This window comes from Nicotiana tabacum, chromosome 22 (assembly GCF_000715075.1).
Source record: "Nicotiana tabacum cultivar K326 chromosome 22, ASM71507v2, whole genome shotgun sequence".
NCBI classification, from domain to species: domain Eukaryota; kingdom Viridiplantae; phylum Streptophyta; class Magnoliopsida; order Solanales; family Solanaceae; genus Nicotiana; species Nicotiana tabacum.
Window position 1 is genome coordinate 176,175,861 of NC_134101.1, and position 22,944 is coordinate 176,198,804.

The following is a 22,944-nucleotide window of genomic DNA, read 5'->3' on the forward strand; positions in this document are numbered from 1 at the left end:
TTCTCTGAAGAAGAAGGTTAAAGGAAGTGGAAAACGAGTATGAGTTGAGTAAAGAGAGTTTGAAAGAGTTTGGAAAATTATGAAGTGTAAAAGGAGAATGTTGATGCGTATAATTAAAGGAATAGACGACTAAAATCATGGCCGTAATTACCTCAATAACCGGCAAAAGTGTTACTGAATCATGGGATGATGCGTGTTCGGAGCATTAAATATGGAGAGTCGTGCTTCTAATCAACCGTCAGAAACTTTTCAGAAGGGGTCAGGGAATTTACTACCAAGAAAGGTATCTTTACCAACTTCCCGGTGACATAAAGTTATGCCACCGGAAAGCAGGAGGACTATCTGTATAGGGTAAAATATATTTATATTAAATGCTCGCATGATAAATCAACACATGGAGCCGAAGATAGAAGTCTACCATATCTGAAGGCAATGATCTTGTTTGTTCCCGAAGGGAGTGGTGTTCATGAAGGAGAAATAAATACTTGTCACCCGCTAGCATTTAATGGAGAATATTCTATAGCATTAAGTACATAGTCCGTTACAAAGAATATGGCATTCACTGTCTACGTTATACATTATTCAATGGCTCTCATAATCGTTATTTAAGAAGGGCTTGATACTAGGACCTTGTTCTCTAGGCACCATTATAAATAGAGAACTCAACAACCATTGTAAGGACACAAATTTTCTAACAAGCTAATACCACACTTTGTTCAAAAGCTCAATAATATTTATCTTCTTGCTTAATAATATTGTTACTACTGCCTCCGAAAGCTCTGCTCCCAGAATCATGATTGCTACTGTTTTATCTCGATTTCAATGCTAAGTCTTATATTCTTGTCTAATTTATTTATCATTTTGGGATCAAACCGATTCACTTGTCTATAAACCACGTATAAATTTAATTGTACCGTTTTACGGGCAAACAAGTGTGAAGAGAGTTTTTTTCATATTATAAGTGTAATTTAACCCATTGTATTATGTTTTTTATTTTATTTTAATGTTATTAATTTAGCAATTACATTATTTTTAATATTTTTTAAAATATTATTTGTGCATAGAAGTTCAACTCTTGCCAGTTGCCACCACCCAATGAAAGGGGGGAAGAGAGGATAAATTAATGAGGGGGGAGGGAGAAGATAAAAGAAATGTGGAAGCAGGTGGGACATATCTTACGTGGGCACTTGATACTACACCTAGTAGAGAAAATTATTAGTTAGCTAACTAATAGAGACGGATATTCGTCCAGGTTCAACCTTTAGCTTTAGTTCCCTCCAATGATGCACTACTAGTTGCTGTTCCGCTCATATTCATATAAGTACATTTCTACAACTGCATATCTCTCTCTCTCTCTTTCTGAATCTCGTCTCCAGATTCATATTCATTCATCTTATTATAACAACTAATTTTATACTCCCTTAATTCCCTTTGTATTAGAAAGATGGAAATGATGAAGAATAAAGAGAACAAGGAGCTCTTTCATGTTGTTCATAAGGTTCCTTCAGGTGATGGCCCTTATGTTAGGGCCAAGCATGCTCAGGTTTTTTTTCTTGCTATAATTTGCTTCCTTTCTTTTCCTTAATTATTTACCCTTAAATATCTTATTACTCTACTTATGTTTGCAGAACTAAACATCTTTAATAAACTTACAAACTGGTTTCTTGATATATTGGAAATTAATCATTTCCGATCAACGAGCTAAGTTTATTTTATAAAATATTGGTGATGGTCCAACAAAAATGAAATGGGAAAGTGAAAAGGTGTAAAAAAAAGAAGAAGAAAATACTTTGCTTGATTTGTTGCTGCTATAAATATATTTCAAGCTAGATAATGCAAATTCATGGTTTAGAGTACTCGGTTTATCCGGAATGAATATTATAGGCCCGGCTAAAACAATTTCCACCCAACCTTCAAAACTAAGTTAATTAGGTCTGAAGTAAGGCTAAAATTTCATAATTAGCTCAACTAATATAGGCTATAGCTGCCTTTTCATGGATGAAAAGTACTTGACAACCAAGCTTGGTCAGATCTGGTGCTTTATAGTAAGATACATTTGATAGATCTATTGGTAGACACTGGTCAGAAATCTTATCTGTTTGGGAAGATACATATATATATATATATATATATATATATATATATATATATATATATATATATATATATATATATATATATATATATATATATATATATATATATATATATATATATATATATATATATATATATATATATATATATATATATATATATATATATATATATATATATATATATATATATATATATATATATATATATATATATATATATATATATTGGAATTATTAGGACATAGTGAAAATATAGAGAGCAAATTAAATGAAAGAAAAGATCCATATAAAGTTGGGACTAATTAAGTTTTACCCTTCCTTAATATGTTCTCTTTAGATCCAATGTCTGCTAGGAGTTATTAATCTGGTTAGAGATTTATACGTCGATAGAATACAGAGAACTTCTAATATTAGAGAACCTATACTTTTAAATAATATGGATAATTACAATACATGCATTCGACCACAATTAGTTACCTTAGCTTATAATTTAAAAATTCTCAAAACCATCCCAATTCCCCTATATATGGATGTTTTGAGTTTTGACGTCTCTTCCTAGTATCACGACATTTTAGGTTTGGACTACTTCTTGAAGCAAAAAGTGTTTCGTTTTATTAACTTGTGTGCATGCTAGCTCTAATACGTGAACCATGTGATGGAGATGGCACTTTTCCTCTTCTACGTGTCGTTTTGTTCTTTTTCTTACCTTTTTCATTTCTTTCATCCATTAATCGTTTTCTCATTTATGGACAAATTAAACAATAATAACGTCGTAAAACTATACAATATCCTTTTCAGCTGGTGGAGAAGGAGCCAGAAGCAGCAATAGTATGGTTTTGGAAAGCAATAAATGGAGGAGACAGAGTGGATAGTGCCCTTAAAGACATGTGTGTGGTCATGAAGCAACTTCATCGAACTGAAGAGGCTATCGAAGCCATCAACTCTTTCAGATCTCTCTGCTCCCAACAAGCTCAAGAGTCCCTCGATAATGTCCTCCTCGATCTTCTCAAGGTATATATATATATATGCTCGAGTTTTGAGAATGAAGAACAACTTTCGAACAATGAGAATTTAACTTTCTACTCGATGAGAATCTAAATTAATCGGGTCGAGTTTTGAATATTGGACAATAAAACCAAAAAATGAATTTACATAGGAAAAGGGGATAAGGGAAGTAAATATATACGGAGATTGAACATTTCACTAACATGGTGCATCCGTGCATGAAAGCTAATTTTGGACGGTTCACAAAGTGTGTTTCAAATTTCCAATCACTATTTCAGTTAAATTCTATTGTCACCTCATAGGCTTATACTAATACACATGGATACGTATAGGGGTGGCACAATGGTTCAAAAAAAACAGTTAATCACCCATATTTTCCATTTAGAAAAGGGATAACCAATGTAATTTTTACATTTGTAACGCCTCAAATTGGGGATTCCTCAAATTAGGGTGACTAACAATTCTCCCAAAAGTAATCATATGCAAGAAATCATTGGTTATGCTAAAAAGGTTCATGTGACAATTGATATACAAGACTGGAGTTTGCTCATAGACATGAGATGTATTACACCAACTATATTATAATATTATATGGACTAATTGTAATATATTTCACATGTATACAGAAATGTGGAAAAGTAGATGAACAAATAGCGCTGTTGAAACAAAAGTTGAGACAGATATACCAAGGGCAGGTCTTCAATGGTAAACCTACAAAAACTGCTCGCTCTCATGGAAAGAAGTTTCAGGTTTCTGTCGGGCAAGAGACAGCCAGAGTTCTGGTAACTATACTAGTACTACCTTTTACTATTTTCTTTAATCTAAAATATTCCCCTGACTTAAATGACAAAGCATGCACGCACAATTGCACATAGGTAAAAGAGTTAAAGCATTTATACGGTGACAGTGTGAGAAGAAATTTTATATTATCAGCATACCTATAAGATAATTACCCATAGAAAGTGGGATTAATTAGTTACCTGAAAATAAGAGAGGCTAAAATCCAACTTTAAAATAGGAGTATTCTTTAGTAGAATGTTCAAAATAAAAAGAAAATACAAAATATATGTACTGCTATAAAAGAAGGGATGCTCATACTGAGAACATAATCCACAAGCTGTAACATGTTTACCTTCTTTTACATTAGGGATCTTTACACTAATAGCCGATTATATTCATTGTTTACTTTTTCTAATCATATATATAGATTATATATAATTATACACATATAATACATAAATTATGTATGTATTATACCTCCACTGGCTATTTTTAGTTTAAGTCAACAATTAAAAAATGTTACAGGGAAATTTGGGCTGGGCATATATGCAAAATGGGAATTTTATGGCAGCGGAAGTTGTATACAAGAAAGCCCAAATGATTGATGCAGACAGCAACAAGGCCTGTAATCTGGCCCATTGCCTAATCAAGCAAGCCCGGTATGATGAGGGCCGAGATATTCTTGAAAATGTTTGGAGAGGCAATTATGCAGGTTCTGATGATCCAAAGACAAGGAACCGAGTGGAGGAATTGGTGCTGGAATTGGACTCGAGGCCATTCTTGCAAAACGTTCCGGGCCTAAATTTGGATGATGATTTTGTTAATGGGCTTGAACAGCTGATTAATGAATGGACCCCTTCAAGATCAAGAAGACTACCAATATTTGAGGAGATCTCTACTTTCAAAGATCAATTGGCTTGCTGATGATTTTCAATATTCAAATGATTTAGGTAGGATTGAAATATATTTAGCCATTCGACTTAGGTGAAAATAAATAAGCTAAGAGATGTGATCTGTGTAAATTGTGATGTAAATGAGATCTTTGGACAAAGTTTGGGGAAATGAATTGCTCTGCTCTTTGTTGTTGGTTAAAATACTTGTTTTTCGAAATTTACTGGCTCGATTAAATCAGCTAAATTGGATAAAATACTACTTATCAAAAGGCCCTCCTTTGAAATTTCTGGTTAAAATACAGAAATTATAATCGTCTTAGCACACCACTTGACCATTGACTATAATAAACCACTAAGTGGGGGTGTTAGAGTTTCAACTCTCTCAAACATACCCTTCTTTAACCATTTTAGATATTTCCAAAATCACAATGCAATACGTTCATTACTTTTTCGACCTTTGTGGAAAGTGCATATTGCTTCTTCTAAAGGATCTTTCTGGTCAGACGATGTATAAATTATTTACCCCAACTCAAGTTTTACATGACTTTCTCGGACGTAAAATGCATATACACCACGAAGTAGTCGACATCATCGTTACTCGAGAAACACACTATTTCGATTCGGAGAAAAGAATTAAAGGATACACAAATTATGCGCAAGGGGTGTACATGGGGCGAGTTGGTTCGAATTTTTCAATTACCAAATAAACTAATTGTCTCGGATGATTAAATTTGTAAATCAAACCAAACCAACAAAAGTCGGGCTTTTTAATCACGATTTTTCTCAGGTTTTTCGAATTTTTTCCCGACAAAATCTTCATAGCATAAATTATAATTTGTGCTCTAATATTTCTTATGTCCTAGTCGGATAAAACTATATAAGATGTTACCTCGATTCAGGGATCGGTAGCGTCTTCTTCGGTCGGTAGGTGGGCATGAATGGAGCTTCCAGGAGTTAGTGCATTGGATTCCTGGGCAACTGCATCTAGTAGAGCTGACTGAAGACCAAAGCAATCTCCTTTATAGTCTAGTCTAGGCTTCTAGCCTTGGAAATGAGTCCTTAAACTCCCCTAGCTGTTGCGCTTACGGAAGGGGAAAAGCTTGATTCTCATAGATTAGACAATACACATGTGCAAACAAGAAACATTATACGCAACATAAGCACCTGAAGTACTAAACGGAATAAGTATTAGTTTGGTAATGGTTGGAGCAACAAACTCGGATTCGGCAAGAATCTCATTTTTTGGTAGTACGAAGGGGGAATTGGCCCAAAAATTGGATGGGGGTCAAGACGTTGTCGGGCGCCGGCGGCTGACTCAAGTGCCCCCCGCGCGAAATGGTCGCCTATTACACGGCTCACTAACTCTGCCTGGGGTGTGGGTACCTATTATTCGTTGGGTAATTTGTTTGCGTATTCCCAGACAATAGAAAAGAGTTTTTCTTTCTCCTCGAGATAAAATAATGTAAGATGAGTCATGATTATACTAAAATACTCAACAAATCGCATAAGATAAATATTGCTAATTAATAAGCCATAATAAAAATAAACATAATCTAAATTTACTAAGTCATGTTAAAGTAAGTACGACTAGTAAGTACTAAGTATTAATTACATGACTAAATAATATTAAAAGTGAGTTACACATTTCACTATCTAAATCAATGCAAAACTAAAAAAGTAAATATCCAATACTATTGTCATTTCTAGTATTGAATTGAACTTTTTTTGGTTAGCACTAGTATTAATTTGATATTGCTTTGGGCTTTATTTGAGTTTGTAGGGCTATAAAACATATTTGACCATTCAAAAGTTATAAGTCTAAGCTTGAAATAATATATCAAAAGAAAGAACTATTAAAGAGTTTAAATTATATTTATAAATTATATTACAATAATTATTTTTATATATAAATTATTTTTAAAACTTGTATACATATAACGTCGGGTTGATTTGGTTTCGGTTTGACTTTTTTTAGTTATATCCAAACCAAACCAATTATGGTCAAGTTTTTTTTCTAACACCAAATCATAATCGAATTTTTTTTCTCGATTTGACTCGAATTATCGGTTTGGTGAGGTTTGTCGGTTTTCTTTGTACACTCACAATCTTTGTATTAATAAATTACCTCACAATCTTTGTATTAATAAATTACCTTTCATTATATTTGTTTGTGATTGCCGCTGTTTAATTTTCATATTCTCAATTCGTCGTGAACAATTATATGTATCGAACATATAAATATTTATGACTTTATGATGCGAATCTATTAGCCGCCAGGCACATCCTACCTTATCACAGTGTGATCTCTATCTCGGTCTAATGCTAAATGGTCGGTCCACTTTTTATGATAGTTCAATCGTTGACATAAAAGCACTTTTTTCACCTGAAACTTGCTCACCCTAGAGGCCTAGACCTATTGGTGGCTGTCCATCTTATAGCCTTCCCAAACAATCCCATACTCATACATAGAATCGGTCAAAATCTTGGTCAATTACTCCAAGTGGATAGCTCCAATAAACACAATCAAGCAAAAATCCTCCACAATCTTAATTGAAAATGGCAGGTAAAGAACCAGTTATCATCACAGACAAGGAAGAGATGAGAAAATGGACAAGAACCATGAGATCCCTAAACCATACAATTGGCTTTGTCCCCACTATGGGTTACCTTCACGAGGGTCACCTTTCTCTAGTCCAAGAAGCACAAAAACATACTGACCTTATAGTTGTGTCCATTTATGTAAATCCAGGTCAATTTTCACCCAATGAAGATCTTTCCACATACCCTTCTGATTTTCAAGGCGATATTCAGAAACTCAAGTCTGTTGCTAATGGCGTTGATGTTGTATTCCACCCCAAGAATTTGTATGACTATGGGAATTCTGAAATGGGACTAATTAGGTCAGCTGAGAGGATTAATGAAAAAGAGAATGAGGGTTTAAAGGTGTTATCTTGTGTTGAAGATAAAGGGATGGGGCATGAAACTTGGGTTAGAGTTGAAAATTTGGAAAAAGGATTGTGTGGGAAGAGTAGGCCTGTTTTTTTTAGAGGGGTTGCTACTATTGTTACCAAGTTGTTCAATATTGTTGAGCCTGATGTTGCTGTCTTTGGCAAGAAGGATTATCAACAATGGAGGATTATTCAGAGAATGGTAAGCTTACTAAAAAAGAGTTCATCTTGTTTTGTTTAAAAATGTTGGATTGGTTTGTAGATGATCTTAGTTGCGCTCGGCGTTTGCATCAAATTAACGAAATTTAACTCTAAGAAAAGCGATGCTCACAAATTGAGCTAGTACATTATTTAACAGTAGTTAAGTGATCAAAATTTTGTTGAGTTTTTGTTTAAGATGAAATAGTCTTAAAATTAGAGTGAATGGGAAATGAGATTTGGATTCGGATTTGGTCAAATGATCGATCGATTGATTAATTTTTTGGACCAAATTTATTTGTTAATAGTGAATATTAACGTGATATAATCCGTGTTTGTAACGGATGTTTTCCAATCCGTGTATTGTGTTGCAACACTAAGCAACAATGCAGCCTAGTGCACCTCCCACAATGGTGCAAGTGTTCCTCCCACCAAGCAAGTGTATATACCACCATGTAAGTGCTTTCTCCATGATCTAGTGCTTGTTGCACCATGGAAGGGGCGGATTTCTCTCAAATAACTGCTATAAATAGAGCATAAGTTGGAGAGAAAGAAGAACACATCGAAAAAAACACTTGAAACACTCTGTATACACTTAATATACACTCTGTATACACTGGATATACACTCTGCATATACTGGATATACACTCTGTATACACTGCGTATACACTGGAAAAACGAATTGCAATTTGATATTCTCTTCAGTAAGAATTCAACATTGGCTATACTTTGCATTCCTTCCTCTCAGAATTTCCATTCGACTTCTGAGTTGTCCTCCTTATTCTGCATTGTTTTTAACTACAAACAAAGCATCCATAAGTGTGATTTGTTGCCGAACTTTGTATTCGTTGAAACACTGGGGTTTGAAGTACCGCTACACCAGTGTGTAATTCGTTCTATCCTGGGAGGAAATAATCTATAACCTTGGGTACTAGGAGGGGATTAAATTCCTTAAGGAAACACTGTGAATTCAGTGGGCTCGAATTAATTTCTGTTTTTTATTTATATTTACGTTTATAAGCTAACGTTCTAATTTCCAGAATCATTATTTACAAGTACAGAGGAACAACAATCTTAAGGAATTTAATAATTTAATAATTTAATTTCTGTATTTGTGTTACTTTTATTATTCTGGAAACTATAACCTTGTTTCCAACCTTTGTGGTTTTTTGTGTACTCCCGTTTGGAGAGTTAAGCCTTCGTTGCGGTTTGTTGGAGATTAAAATCTACGTGATTTTTACTCCAGTTTTAAAACCTTCGTGGCATTTTGTTGGAGATTAAAATCTACGTGATTTTTCACTCCAGTTTTAAACGTTTATTAAACGTTTGATTGTGTCATTTTTACAGTAAAAATGGCGAATGACGGAAATCAAGCTGTTCCGATGATGACTGCCAACGCATCGACAAGTCGAACTCCGGCGTTGGCACCGGCAGAGAAACCCGGAAAATTTTCCGGGATGGATTTCAAGCGCTGGCAGCAAAAGATGTTCTTCTACTTGACTACGTTATGTCTACAGAAGTTCATCAAGGAAGATGTTCCTGATCTTCCAGATGAAACTCCAGAGAATGATAGCTTTCTCGTGATTGAGGCATGGAAGCATTCTGACTTCTTGTGCAGGAATTATATTCTTAGCGGGCTGGAGGATAATCTGTATAATGTATACAGTGGCGTGGAGACGTCAAAAGAATTGTGGAATGCACTTGAAAAGAAGTACAAAACTGAAGATGCCGGGATGAAGAAATTCGTCGCCGCAAAATTTTTGGACTACAAAATGGTAGATAGCAAGTCTGTTATTACCCAAGTCCAGGAATTGCAAGTGATTATTCATGATCTACTTGCTGAAGGTCTTGTCATCAATGAAGCATTCCAAGTAGCAGCAATAATTGAGAAGTTGCCTCCATTGTGGAAGGACTTCAAAAATTATTTGAAACACAAACGAAAGGAGATGTCCCTTGAAGATCTCATTGTTCGATTGAGAATCGAATAGGACAACAAAGCTGCTGAGAGAAGAGGCCGTGAAAATTCAACAATAATGGGAGCAAATATTGTTGAAGATAACAAAAAGAGAAAGAAGGCTTCTGGTCCGAAATACAACCCAAGCAAGAAGCGGTTCAGTGGAAACTGCTACAACTGTGGGAAAACCGGACACAAATCTACGGAGTGTCGTGCTCGGAAGAAAGACAAGCAAAGGGGTCAAGCAAACATGGTAGAAAAACATGATGATGTTGATGACTTGTGTGCCATGCTTTCTGAATGCAACCTGGTAGGAAACCCAAAGGAGTGGTGGATTGATTCTGGAGCCACTCGCCATGTTTGTGCTGTGAGGGAAGCATTTTCTACATATGCTTCTGCTGGACCCGAAGAGACGCTCTCTATGGGAAATGCTGCTACAGCAAAAATTGAAGGATACGGTAAGATATTTCTCAAGATGACTTCTGGCAAGGTCATGACTTTGAACAACGTCCTTCATGTTCCCGAGATTAGGAAGAACTTAGTCTCTACTGGACTTCTTGTAAAGCACGGTTTCAAGTGCGTTTTTGTATCTGACAAGGTAGTGATTAGTAAGAATGAAATGTTTGTAGGAAAAGGTTACCTTACTGAGGGCCTTTTCAAGCTGAATGTAATAGTTGTTGAAACTAATAATAAAACTTCAGCTTCTTCTTACTTACTTGAGTCAAATGATTTATGGCATGTACGTTTAGGTCATGTCAATTATAAAACCTTGCGAAAAATGATAAACTTGGAAGTATTGCCTAAGTTTGAATGCGAAAAATCAAAATGTCAAATATGTGTGGAATCTAAGTATGTTAAACATCCTTATAAGTCGGTTGAAAGGAATTCAAATCTTTTAGACTTAATTCACACAGATATTTGTGACATGAAGTCAATACCATCTCGCGGTGGAAAGAAGTATTTCATAACTTTTATTGACGATAGTACTCGATATTGCTATGTTTACTTACTTAATAGTAAAGATGAAGCAATAGACGCATTCAAGCAATACAAAAATGAAGTTGAAACGCAACTTAACAAGAAAATCAAAATGATAAGAAGTGATAGGGGTGGTGAATATGAATCTCCTTTTGAACAAATATGTTTAGAATATGGAATTATTCATCAAACAACAGCCCCTTACACTCCCCAATCCAATGGGATTGCGGAAAGAAAGAATCGTTCATTAAAGGAGATGATGAACGCATTGTTGATAAGTTCTGGTTTGCCACAGAACTTGTGGGGGGAAGCCATTCTTACGGCCAGCCGAATACTAAATCGAGTACCCCATAGTAAAACACAATCCATTCCATATGAAAAATGGAAAAGAAGGAAGCCCAACTTGAATTATTTTAAAGTGTGGGGGTGTTTGGCAAAGGTGCAAGTTCCTAAACCCAAAAGGGTAAAAATAGGACCGAAAACAGTTGATTGTGTTTTCATAGGATATGCAACTAATAGTAAAGCATATCGATTTCTGGTTCATAAATCAGAAAATCCCGACATTCATAATAATACGGTTATAGAATCAGATAATGCTGAGTTCTTTGAAAATATATATCCGTATAAAAAGGAATGCGAGTCGATTGGTGAAGTATCTAAACGACCTCGGGAAGAAACAAAAGAAAGTACATTTAATCAGGGGGATCCAAGACGTAGTAAACGTCAAAGAACGTCTACTTCGTTTGGACCAGATTTTGTGACTTTCTTATTGGAAAATGAGCCTCGAACATTTAAAGAAGCTATGTCTTCTTCGGAATCATTGTTCTGGAAAGAGGCAGTCAATAGTGAAATAGAATCCATATTGAACAACCATACATGGGAATTGGTTGATCTTCCTCCTGGAAATAAACCTTTGGGTTCTAAATGGATTTTTAAGAGAAAAATGAAAGATGATGGCACTATTGATAAATTCAAGGCAAGACTTGTTGTCAAAGGGTATAGACAACGAGAAGGTCTTGACTACTTTGATACATACTCCCCAGTTACAAGGATTACGTCCATACGGATGTTAGTAGCATTAGCTGCAGTGTATGGTCTTGAAATTCATCAAATGGATGTTAAAACGGCCTTCTTAAATGGAGAGTTGGAGGAAGAAATTTACATGGAACAACCTGAAGGGTTTGTGGTTCCTGGTAAAGAAAATAAGGTATGTAGACTTGTTAAGTCCCTTTACGGACTAAAACAAGCACCCAAACAATGGCATGCGAAATTTGACCAAACAATGTTGTCAAATGGTTTTAAGATAAATGAATGTGATAAATGTGTGTACATTAAAAATGTTCCAAATCACATAGTCATTGTTTGCCTATATGTGGATGATATGCTGATAATGAGTAATAACATTGCCAACATAAATGCTACTAAGCGTATGCTAACTAGCAAGTTTGATATGAAGGACTTGGGAATTGCAGATTTAATTCTGGGGATTAAGATCCAAAAGACTCCTCAAGGCCTGGCATTGTCACAATCTCATTATATTAAGACAGTACTTGAAAAATTCAAGCACTTGGGCTTTAAAGTTGCAAAGACTCCAATTGACGTGAATCTTGCACTAGCAAAGAACAAAGGCCAAAGCATATCACAATTGGATTATGCTCGTGTGTTGGGATGCTTAATGTACATCATGAATTGTACACGACCAGATATAGCTTGTGCTATAAGTAAACTAAGTCGATACACGAGCAATCCAAGCCAATCTCACTGGATGGCAATGAAACGAGTTTTGGGATACTTAGAACATACCCAAAACTTTGATTTGCACTACAGTAAATATCCTGCGGTGATTGAAGGATATTGTGATGCAAATTGGATCACCGGTTCAACTGATTCGAAGTCCACAAGTGGATATGTATTCACTATTGGTGGAGGAGCGGTATCTTGGAAGTCGTCCAAACAAACATGTATTGCCCGCTCTACAATGGAGGCTGAGTTCATAGCCTTAGATAAAGCCGGTGAAGAAGCTGAATGGCTCCGGAATTTCTTGGAAGATATTCCATTTTGGCCCAAACCGTTGGCACCAATATGCATACACTGTGATAGCCAAGCGGCAATTGGAAGGGCTGGGAGCGTTATGTATAACGGTAAATCTCGTCATATACGACGAAGACATAAAACCGTTAGGCAACTTCTCTCTAGAGGAATTATCATGATTGACTATGTAAAGTCAAGTGATAATGTGTCAGATCCACTTACAAAAGGCCTAACTAGAGAGGTAGTTGAGAAATCATCGAGGGGAATGGGACTATGGCCAAGAACAAGTCATTGTGGCGGTAACTCTACCTAGAAGACTGGAGATCCCAAGATCTAGGTTCAAGGAGATCAAACAAAGTCATTAATGACGGTTCAACATTGTCAACAAAATTTGTTTTAGTCCATTCTCGTGATGAGACAATGTTCAGTACCAAGGATAAAGCATTAAGGCTTTTTAATGATTTCTAAATTTGATACAGGGTATATCAAATAGTGTATCTATGAGATGACACGTTTAGGAATCACCTATGTATGTGTGAAGTGTTAGCCGCTTCAAGGAGAATTTTGCAAGGCCAATTCTCTACGCACTTATGAAACCAGGCAGTGTTCATGGCTGAAACGAACACAACAATGAGAACCAAAGACGGTTAAGGGATTGATTGTGTGACTTATGGTTGTCTAGGTATACACTAAAGTTCGACGGTTCAAAGATATCAAATCTACCGATTGACCGAGTATATCCGACATAAGTTCACTACGGAAAGTTCAAAGGGAAACCTACTTATCCAGATGCAATTAATTCTTGTTTGCAAATCACACAAGTTTTTCATGCATACTTCCATGATATAGCCATTCCCCATTCATGTGGGGGATTGTTGAGTTTTTGTTTAAGATGAAATAGTCTTAAAATTAGAGTGAATGGGAAATGAGATTTGGATTCGGATTTGGTCAAATGATCGATCGATTGATTAATTTTTTGGACCAAATTTATTTGTTAATAGTGAATATTAACGTGATATAATCCGTGTTTGTAACGGATGTTTTCCAATCCGTGTATTGTGTTGCAACACTAAGCAACAATGCAGCCTAGTGCACCTCCCACAATGGTGCAAGTGTTCCTCCCACCAAGCAAGTGTATATACCACCATGTAAGTGCTTTCTCCATGATCTAGTGCTTGTTGCACCATGGAAGGGGCGGATTTCTCTCAAATAACTGCTATAAATAGAGCATAAGTTGGAGAGAAAGAAGAACACATCGAAAAAAACACTTGAAACACTCTGTATACACTTAATATACACTCTGTATACACTGGATATACACTCTGCATATACTGGATATACACTCTGTATACACTGCGTATACACTGGAAAAACGAATTGCAATTTGATATTCTCTTCAGTAAGAATTCAACATTGGCTATACTTTGCATTCCTTCCTCTCAGAATTTCCATTCGACTTCTGAGTTGTCCTCCTTATTCTGCATTGTTTTTAACTACAAACAAAGCATCCATAAGTGTGATTTGTTGCCGAACTTTGTATTCGTTGAAACACTGGGGTTTGAAGTACCGCTACACTAGTGTGTAATTCGTTCTATCCTGGGAGGAAATAATCTATAACCTTGGGTACTAGGAGGGGATTAAATTCCTTAAGGAAACACTGTGAATTCAGTGGGCTCGAATTAATTTCTGTTTTTTATTTATATTTACGTTTATAAGCTAACGTTCTAATTTCCAGAATCATTATTTACAAGTACAGAGGAACAACAATTTTATGCTAAACGACACATGTTACGCATAATATAGTTTTGGTGAAAACACAAGTGCAGATAAGTTTCTTCCTTGTGTGGATAAAGCAATCCAATATGGCCATATCTGCCTGCTGAAAGTAAAGCTGCTTATTGGGGAATGTTGTTGAGATGTTGTTTGGATTCTGTTTCTTTGCTAGTCTTAATCAAGCATTATACTTCAGAGCTGAAGTCTGATGTGATTTTAAATTGATAGTCTCAAAGTAATTCTGTTTCAGGTTCGAGATCTTGATTTTGGGATAAAGGTAATTGGTTCTGACATAGTACGAGAGCATGATGGCCTTGCAATGAGTTCCCGCAATGTGAAACTTTCGCCTGAGGACAGACAAAAGGTGCTTCTTCTATTATTAGTATCTCTTAGCATGATGAAGGAACATGAATTATGGCAAACATTAGCTTATTCAGAATCAAGATGTATGGGACAATGCATACGCAAAAACTGATTTCTTGCTAAGGCTCTCTCATTATTATTGTCTGGCATTTGTGCTAATTGAAATTTTTTTGCTTTTTATACTATTCCACAGGCTTTGTCTATTAGCCGAGCACTGTCTAAAGCCAAAGTTGAGGCAGGAAAGGGACAGGTCAACTGCGGAGAGCTGATAAATTCAGCTATTCAAATCATAGATGAAGCCGATGGAAGGGTTGATTATGCTGAAGTGAGAACTTACATAATAATAATAACTTTCATATGGATATAAACAATAGAATACCAACTGGGAACTCAATCACTTTAGGAAGAATGGTATGATCTTGACAATTGTGCTTTCAATGTCCTCTAGCTGTAAGTTATATTTGCCAATCGGAAAATACACGAGTACTATTGACTTGTCAAGACGTGTGACCATAAAGCTCTCCAATTGCCTTTCCACCACTGAAATTCCAATGACATAAAAGTCATACTACTGTTTCCTTTACCCTCCTCTTAAACTAGTAGATATATAAAGCAATATTTTGCATGGTTAGCGTCTCAGAAGCGTATCTGTGCAGTGTTCCATAATGTTTTCACTTAGCAACATAAAAAGGTTATGAATACAAAAAAAGTTGTTTCCAAATCATTTCTTGGTCTGGTTATCTTGTTTACCTCATTGCTGACACCTTCTCTGCATCAGATTGTGGAGCAAGAAAGTTTAGAGCCGGTGGAAACAATCAAGAGACCAGTTGTATTCTGTGTAGCAGCATGGTTTGGAAAGGTCAGGCTCGTTGACAACATGGAAATAAATATATGAGATGGAGCCACCAAAAATATATACGATAACCAAATATATAAAAACTGAGGTGAAGTACTAGTCCCTGGTTTGCAAGAAGCTTTGCAGTTTGTAAAAGCCATCTAAAAATGACTTTTCTCAAAGTGGAAGAATCATCTTTCCAGCTGCAAGTAAAATATGGAGCAATTAGCTAGTCTTTTCATACTGCTCTACTATTGTCTTGGTTTTTTTTTTGACGATGAGAACCAGAACCATCATTTACTGATTCTTCGACAAGTCTGATCACCTCCTGTCCTCGGCTATAAAATCATTTCTTCGGTCTGATCTTCGCTCTAGAATTCTGTCCGGGCACCTTTCCACAATACAAGATGGTTCATACAAGGGAAAAGGGCCAAGTATACCCCTTTACTTTCATTTACCTCTGTTATATTATCTGGCCAAATTTACCACACCGTTATACTATCCGGTCAAATTTAACCCTATCATCAGCAAACTTTTAAAAATTACCCCTTAGTCCGTCAGGTGACCCAAAATCTCCCAAATTATTTTAATTAAGTCACTTTTTTTTTCGATCCACTATTTTCGAATTAATTAGTATTTACTTGCTTTCTTTATTGGAAAAAAAATAAGAGAAGAAATATTAAAATAATAAAACGGTAAGTAAACAAAGTATAGTAAATTGAAGAATCTAAATTAGGTAGTTTGTCTAAATTTCATAAGTATTTACAACATCCCACGTGAATTCGTTACACCAAAGGTATGAAGATTTTGCAAGTATTAGTGATAGAAGTTGAAGTTTCTTGGAAACTTTACATTCTCGAATTCAACTTTGCTTTAATCAAATGTCTACGCATCGTGCTCTCTAAAGTTAGTCGATCGAACTCTATATTAACTAGACAATAACAAAATATGTTTGAATATATATGTACATGATGATCAGCTGCATCATGCATGTAATACACAATAAATAGACCTATTGAATTCTACTGTATGTATATGGTTGAAAAATAAATAAAATTTTAAACCAATTCCAAACTCATTATCACAAGAAGAGAAGTAGGTGCATTGGTAATTAAAAATATCCATGAATAATTTGTATAGTCTAGTACCTTTAGCATTCACATCAATAGTAATTTTTGAAAATAGTGAAGCAAGAACAACAACTCAACAAGTGATTTAAATAAAAGAAAATTGGGAAATTTTGGATTACTTAACAGATCAAGGGGTAATTTTTAAAAGTTTGTTGATAATAGGGGTAAATTTGGCCGGATAGTATAACAGTAGGAGTAAATTTGACCGGATAATATAACGGAGGTTGTATGTAGACGACATCAAGTAGAATGGTATATTTGACCTTTTTCACTTCAACACAATCATGCTCAGGGATAGAGGAATAAGCCCACAAGATATTGCTATCTCAATCAAAACAAGCCAGAAATATCATTAAAAGGCTTTCGAATTCTCAACACACTCGACAGAAGCATATTTACGGCCACACAAAAACCAACAAAATATAGAAGAAACATGATGAAATCACACAGTGAATTTAATATTTATCACAAGCGGACCTCGCATAATCCTTTAAAATTTAAGTGGACTATTATTAACTTTCCCTGCAAAACAGCTTTTAAAAGTCCAATCATAGCACAAGATTTAAACTAGTACACATATAAGGAGCCCCACAGAAAAAATGACAGCATAATAATGAAGCCGTTCAAATAGAGAGGAGGAAAAGAAAGACGCAGTACACATTATTTCTCCTCTGGTTCCTTTGTTTCAGAGTCTTTTCCATCCAATTCAGAACCAACAAAATCAAGAATCACTATGTGACCTGGTGAACGAGGAAGACTCATTCAATAGTATACTCAAAAGAATTCAGCATTACAAGCTATACAGGCAGTGTCTCATGATACAGAGCATAGAACAAAAGATGTCACAACAAAAGAAAAAAAGAATTATAAGGAACTGACATGCCACTGCTACAAAGATTAAGTGTCACAATTTTCAATCAACATCCAGCCTAGTAAGGATGAGGAACCACACTAATGACAATTGAAACCACCACATACTGACAAAACTATGATCAGAATCAAGGCAATAATAATTCCCAAGACTATAAGCTTGATTTTCATGTTCTGCAACCACATCTTCCTCCTCATTGTTGTTCCTTGTGTCCTGAAATCTTGTGCCTGCAACAAGACAAAAATTTCACTTGAATATTTCATGCTCAGATGGAACAAAAAAAGAAAAACAATAACACCAGTGCAAGTTCAGAAAGAAGGTAAAGGAAAAAAGAAACAATTAGGTGTAATGATGTAACAACAGCTCACAGGGTCCAGCCCAGTGGAGCAAATAAACCATTACCAAGTTGCCTATAAAGTTAAGGGAAGGAGACCACTAGCCGTTGACCTAATGGATTGCACAGAAAGCATAGTTTAACTAAGCGATCCTCAAAACATAAAATGTAAAACAACATAGCCGAATGATTGCCTGACTGTAGTTGCCAGGCTACTGTTTGCTATTAATGGTCTGAGCTTAACCACTAGAACTTTCTTTTTCTTTTTTTCTTGTTAAAGGTAATTAACCACTAGAAATTTCTTGCAACAGAAAATATGCAGCTAAATCATTAGCATATCCTTCATATTCTAAGTAAATATATTCAAACCACTTTGAATTTGCTGAAACTAGTAGGCCATAGCATCTTGTCATGTGCTATCAATCAAACTAGGCAAAAAAGTTGATTTATGACTATAGCTTCTATTCATATATAACTGTGAGATTCATCCATCTACAGCTGAAGACTCAAATATTTCAGTAACGGGACATTGTATGGTCATTTATATACCTGTGAGCGAAGATTCTCAGTCTTATCCACCAAAAGTTCAATCTTCTCACCACGATCAAGAACCTACAAGGACAAAGTTTCATCAGAAAACCAAATAAACTTACGGGTTCTAAATCTTCCAGGACCACGACAGAGATATGTCCTCTAAAACAGTATAATCCAATATGGAAGTCAATCTTCTCTACCTTTTCAATGTTTTCCATCATCACACCTTTAACTTCCGAAACCTGAGCCTTCACCTTTGCAAGCTTACTGATTTCCTCTGGATGGTCTACACAGTACTGCATTTGTTCCTTCAGTTTGGGCCTGTAAATTAATGTTTTGAATGAAGGCGTGAATCACTTTCAACACTAACATCAATAATAAAGGAGAAGGGAAAAGAGTCTGAAAAGAAAATGCAATTTACCCAAACTCCCTGTTTAAGCTGTTAGCAACAGCTGTAGCAGCCTTGCCTCCACCATATTTCTTGGTAAACTCTTCCTTGGTTCTCTCTAGAAATGCAATTGGAATCTGTCTTCCAACAGATTCCACAGCAACAACACAATATGCTGTTTGTACAGAGGGTGTATAACAATGTCAGCATGAAAAATTAGGCGGAAGAAATGGAGCATTACATATTATTTGTCATGTAATCAATCATGGACAGTTAGAGCATAGAAACAAGAATATGAAGAAAACAAAAAACTATCATGGACAGAAGAACTTCCATACCGGAATCTGAGGAAAACAAAAATATAAAGACCGAACAAAAGGGAATCTTATCGTTCTACCTTAAATCGACAAATAACATTTCAACAATTTAGTTTGATGCCATACAAAATAAGGGGCTTATGCCGTGCAGGAAGAGCTCCCCCCCCCCCCCCCAAAAAAAAAACCCCAATTGCAAGGATAGAGGTTGTGCATTTCAATTTGAAAAATGAAAAAAAAATAAACTTCAGCTTGAGTTTTATGGTGAAATGCACAGTACTTCATCTATATTGCTAAGTTGGTCATGTGTGCTTATTAATGCATTTTGCAAGCAAATAGACAAGCGCTTAAGGCCTGGAAACCTAGTCAGCAGATAACAATTACTATGGGTAAATCTAAAAGCAGTGTTTAGTCACTTTCACAATACAAAACAATCCCCTAAATGAGCAAAACAGACAGTTTACCGTCTAAATTAAGATATTATGAATAAAACGTACACTGTCATCAAATCTTGTCAAGCAGAAGACAGAAGCAACTATAAGCTATATTGAAGACACTAGCATGATACATACATAATGACAGACATACAAGAAATTTACACAAAAATGAGAGATCTTCCAAAAGAGTCCATATCTTATCCTCTGCTAATTACATGGAATATTCAACATCCCAATTAGGCATGCGTGATTTTTTAAGTGTTAATAGGTCATGAAATCAAACCGATCTAAAGCAAAGTTAAGCATTAACTAGACTAATTACCAATATAATATATTACTTATCAGTATTCTACGAAAATCTAGACTGCACAATTCAGAAATCAAACACAGCAACAGAAATGAAAGAGATCCAAAGCAAAATTATGCATTAGCTAAACTAATTACCACAAAATTAAATTACATTACTTATTACTATTAAACAGATATCTAGACTGACTATCCAAAAATGGGATACAGCAACAGAACAAGGAGAGCACCGAAAAAAGGGAAACGAAAATAAAAAAAAGATGTTAAAATAAGCAACGAAATGAATGAGATCCAACGAAAAAATTTTCATTAACTAAACTAATTACCACAAAATATTTAATTATTACTACTCAATATTCTATTAAGATCCAGATTACACTATTCCGAAATCAATCAAACGAAAATCCAAGGAAAACGAAATAGTCGCACAGCAAAAAAGGAACATAGATGCATGGATGCTTGAATCAGGAAAATCAATTAACAAAACTATCAGAAGTGAAAAGAGGGAAAATAACTCACTGAAGCCATCTTCGACGAGATAGTTGAAAGTATGGCCATCACAGTTATAGGTGAACTTGTTATTGGAAGCAGGAAGTTTCTGGAGGCACTGTGAGGCTATACTTGTGAAATTACCCGTAAACTCAGTGTATTCAGCGAGGATCACAGTTCCTCGCGCAACGAAGCTGTAGATCAACGACTGTTGCCCCATTTCTCTTGGCTGAAACCAAAACCCTAGCTAGTATAGTAGAGTTCTAGAGAGAGAAAAAAAGCGAGAGAGAGAAATAGGAGAAATGGAAAATGCGTATGATGTGAATGAAGCAATTGAGGCAACGGCAAAAGATAAAAAGGGGAAGCGTGATGATGCGGGGGATGATATGAATTTTGATTTTTGGGAATGGGAAGTTTCCTACTTCCTATTTTTCCTTGTGAAGAAAAGCCTTTGCTTTTGGGGCTTTTGGGGCTGAAAATTTCTTAAAAAACAGTCCCTTCTGTTGCAAGGAAATTAACGGATTTGCCCCTGCCAAACTTATGTTTTTTTTTTATTTTACACCCGGTGTACGGTACCCGCATTGGAGCGCGATTATATCCGGATTCGCGCCGTGTAGGGCCCCATTCGGGGGAAGTGCTCCCTACCAAGTATTTTTCCGTATCAGGGCTCGAACCCAAAATATCTGGTTAAGGGAGGAGCAGTCTCATCCATTGCACCGGATGCTATGCTACGGTGATCCTGCCAAACTTATGCGGCTACTAATAAATTTTGTTGTAAAGTTTGAAACGGATTTAATTTCTTTTGGTATTGATTACACACGGTTTGAAGTTAAACAAGGACATTAAATTTTGTATTCCTACTTATTTTCTTCGCATTTGGTCAAATTGGGATTATTTTGTCAAATACTTGAAAGAGAAAAGTATTACAGGTATACTCTATGTATTTTCTAGAAGCCTTATTATTTTCTTCATTTCATGGTCTTTGGGTGAAACTTTGCAAGAGTCGATGGCTCGATGCCAAAAATATATTACGGAAATCTACAATATCTTTTTTATAACATTAGTTCGGATCAACTTATGCCTACTTAGTTAACTATTTCATTAAATATCAATTATTTTTTATTTGGATAAATATTGAATAATTCAATCTATCGAAGTTTAGACATATGAAAACAAATTATTTGATATATTTCATTTCTGTATGAATAATCGAAATCTACCTCTTTCAATAATGGTGTAGTATTACAAGTATCCATTTTGATAGTCTCATTTTCTATTTAGCATTGTCTAAGAGAAAGTTAAAATAAATAAAGTTTGACTATAGGTATAAGTTGCATTTTTATTATATTGAATTTATATTCAAATTGTCTTTCTAAATAACTTGTTCGCTCTCAATACACAAATTACATAAAACCCTAAGAAGCTTCTGCAAAAGTATTTAGAAATATGCGGTAGGGGTAAATGAAACTATCCAAATTAATTTTGAAGATCAGGTATTTTTATTTTCTTAGTCAACTATTAGAATTTATTTTCTTTCTTGCACATCGCGTGAAACCATAATTAAGGTAATGTGTTACGCGGAACATTTGAAATTTTCGTCATACTTGCATGCCAACCCCGCTGCATCAAACCAGGTTATAAACCTGTTTGGCCAAACTGCAAAAATCAGTTTATTTTGATAAGTGTTTTTTTTTTTCAAAAATACTTTTGGTAAGAAGCAGTTTGTGTTTGGCTAATTAATTGAAAAACATTTCTGAGCAGCAATTAGTATTTGGTCAAGCTTTTAAAAACTACTTCTAAGTGTATTTTTCTCAAAAGTGATTTTCAAATAAGTGTTTTTGGAGAGAAGCTATTTTCTCTGCTTCTTCTCAAAAGCACCTTTTTTTAATTCCAAAAGATTGGTCAAACACTTCAACTTTGAAAAAAAAACACTCTTTGGAAGAAAAAAGGTACTTCTAGGATTGGAGAAGCTTGGCAAAACATGTTATTAATACCAACATGCATCAATGTGAAAATTGAATTTAAATTATAGATGATCATGCCCAACTCTAGTCCTAAAAAGGATAAGTTGTCGCTGCAAATATAATCCGATCTAAAAGTCCGGAGTTGAATCCCACAGAGAACTAAGGTTTCACGATAACTGTTCAATATCACTCGGAAGACAAGATCGAACAATTCCTAAGTTATAATATTAAGATTTTTATATCTAACTAATTAACTAACAAATTAAAGATGTAAATTAAAAACTAGGGATACTAAGGGTTGGAGAAAAGATTAGGAGG

General features: G+C 35.2%; 3 protein-coding genes across 4 annotated transcripts; 2 read left to right on the plus strand and 1 right to left on the minus strand.

The window, feature by feature from the left end:
* Positions 1 to 1,323: 1,323 nt before the first annotated feature.
* On the plus strand, positions 1,324 to 4,978 carry LOC107830937 (protein SULFUR DEFICIENCY-INDUCED 1). Its single transcript, XM_016658631.2, has 4 exons — positions 1,324 to 1,543; positions 2,898 to 3,110; positions 3,731 to 3,886; positions 4,410 to 4,978. The coding sequence occupies exons 1-4, from the start codon at positions 1,445 to 1,447 to the stop codon at positions 4,806 to 4,808; spliced, it is 867 nt and encodes a 288-aa protein (XP_016514117.1). The 5' UTR covers positions 1,324 to 1,444; the 3' UTR covers positions 4,809 to 4,978.
* A 2,069-nt stretch (positions 4,979 to 7,047) lies between these two features.
* On the plus strand, positions 7,048 to 16,176 carry LOC107815156 (pantoate--beta-alanine ligase). Of its 2 annotated transcripts, none has more exons than XM_075243721.1 (4): positions 7,048 to 7,927; positions 14,912 to 15,025; positions 15,218 to 15,435; positions 15,803 to 16,176. In XM_075243721.1, the coding sequence occupies exons 1-3, from the start codon at positions 7,334 to 7,336 to the stop codon at positions 15,389 to 15,391; spliced, it is 882 nt and encodes a 293-aa protein (XP_075099822.1). In that variant the 5' UTR covers positions 7,048 to 7,333; the 3' UTR covers positions 15,392 to 15,435; positions 15,803 to 16,176. The 2 variants fall into 2 exon arrangements, with proteins under 2 accessions (XP_075099822.1, XP_075099821.1); XM_075243720.1 differs by having other exon boundaries at positions 7,049 to 7,927; positions 15,218 to 15,349.
* Positions 16,177 to 17,725: 1,549 nt separating this feature from the next.
* Positions 17,726 to 21,147, minus strand: LOC107815155 (vesicle-associated membrane protein 722). The gene is made up of 5 exons (XM_075243722.1): positions 20,693 to 21,147; positions 19,150 to 19,291; positions 18,929 to 19,049; positions 18,744 to 18,806; positions 17,726 to 18,087 (listed from the first exon to the last, which is right to left on the minus strand). The coding sequence occupies exons 1-5, from the start codon at positions 20,880 to 20,882 to the stop codon at positions 17,941 to 17,943; spliced, it is 663 nt and encodes a 220-aa protein (XP_075099823.1). The 5' UTR covers positions 20,883 to 21,147; the 3' UTR covers positions 17,726 to 17,940.
* Positions 21,148 to 22,944: the final 1,797 nt, after the last annotated feature.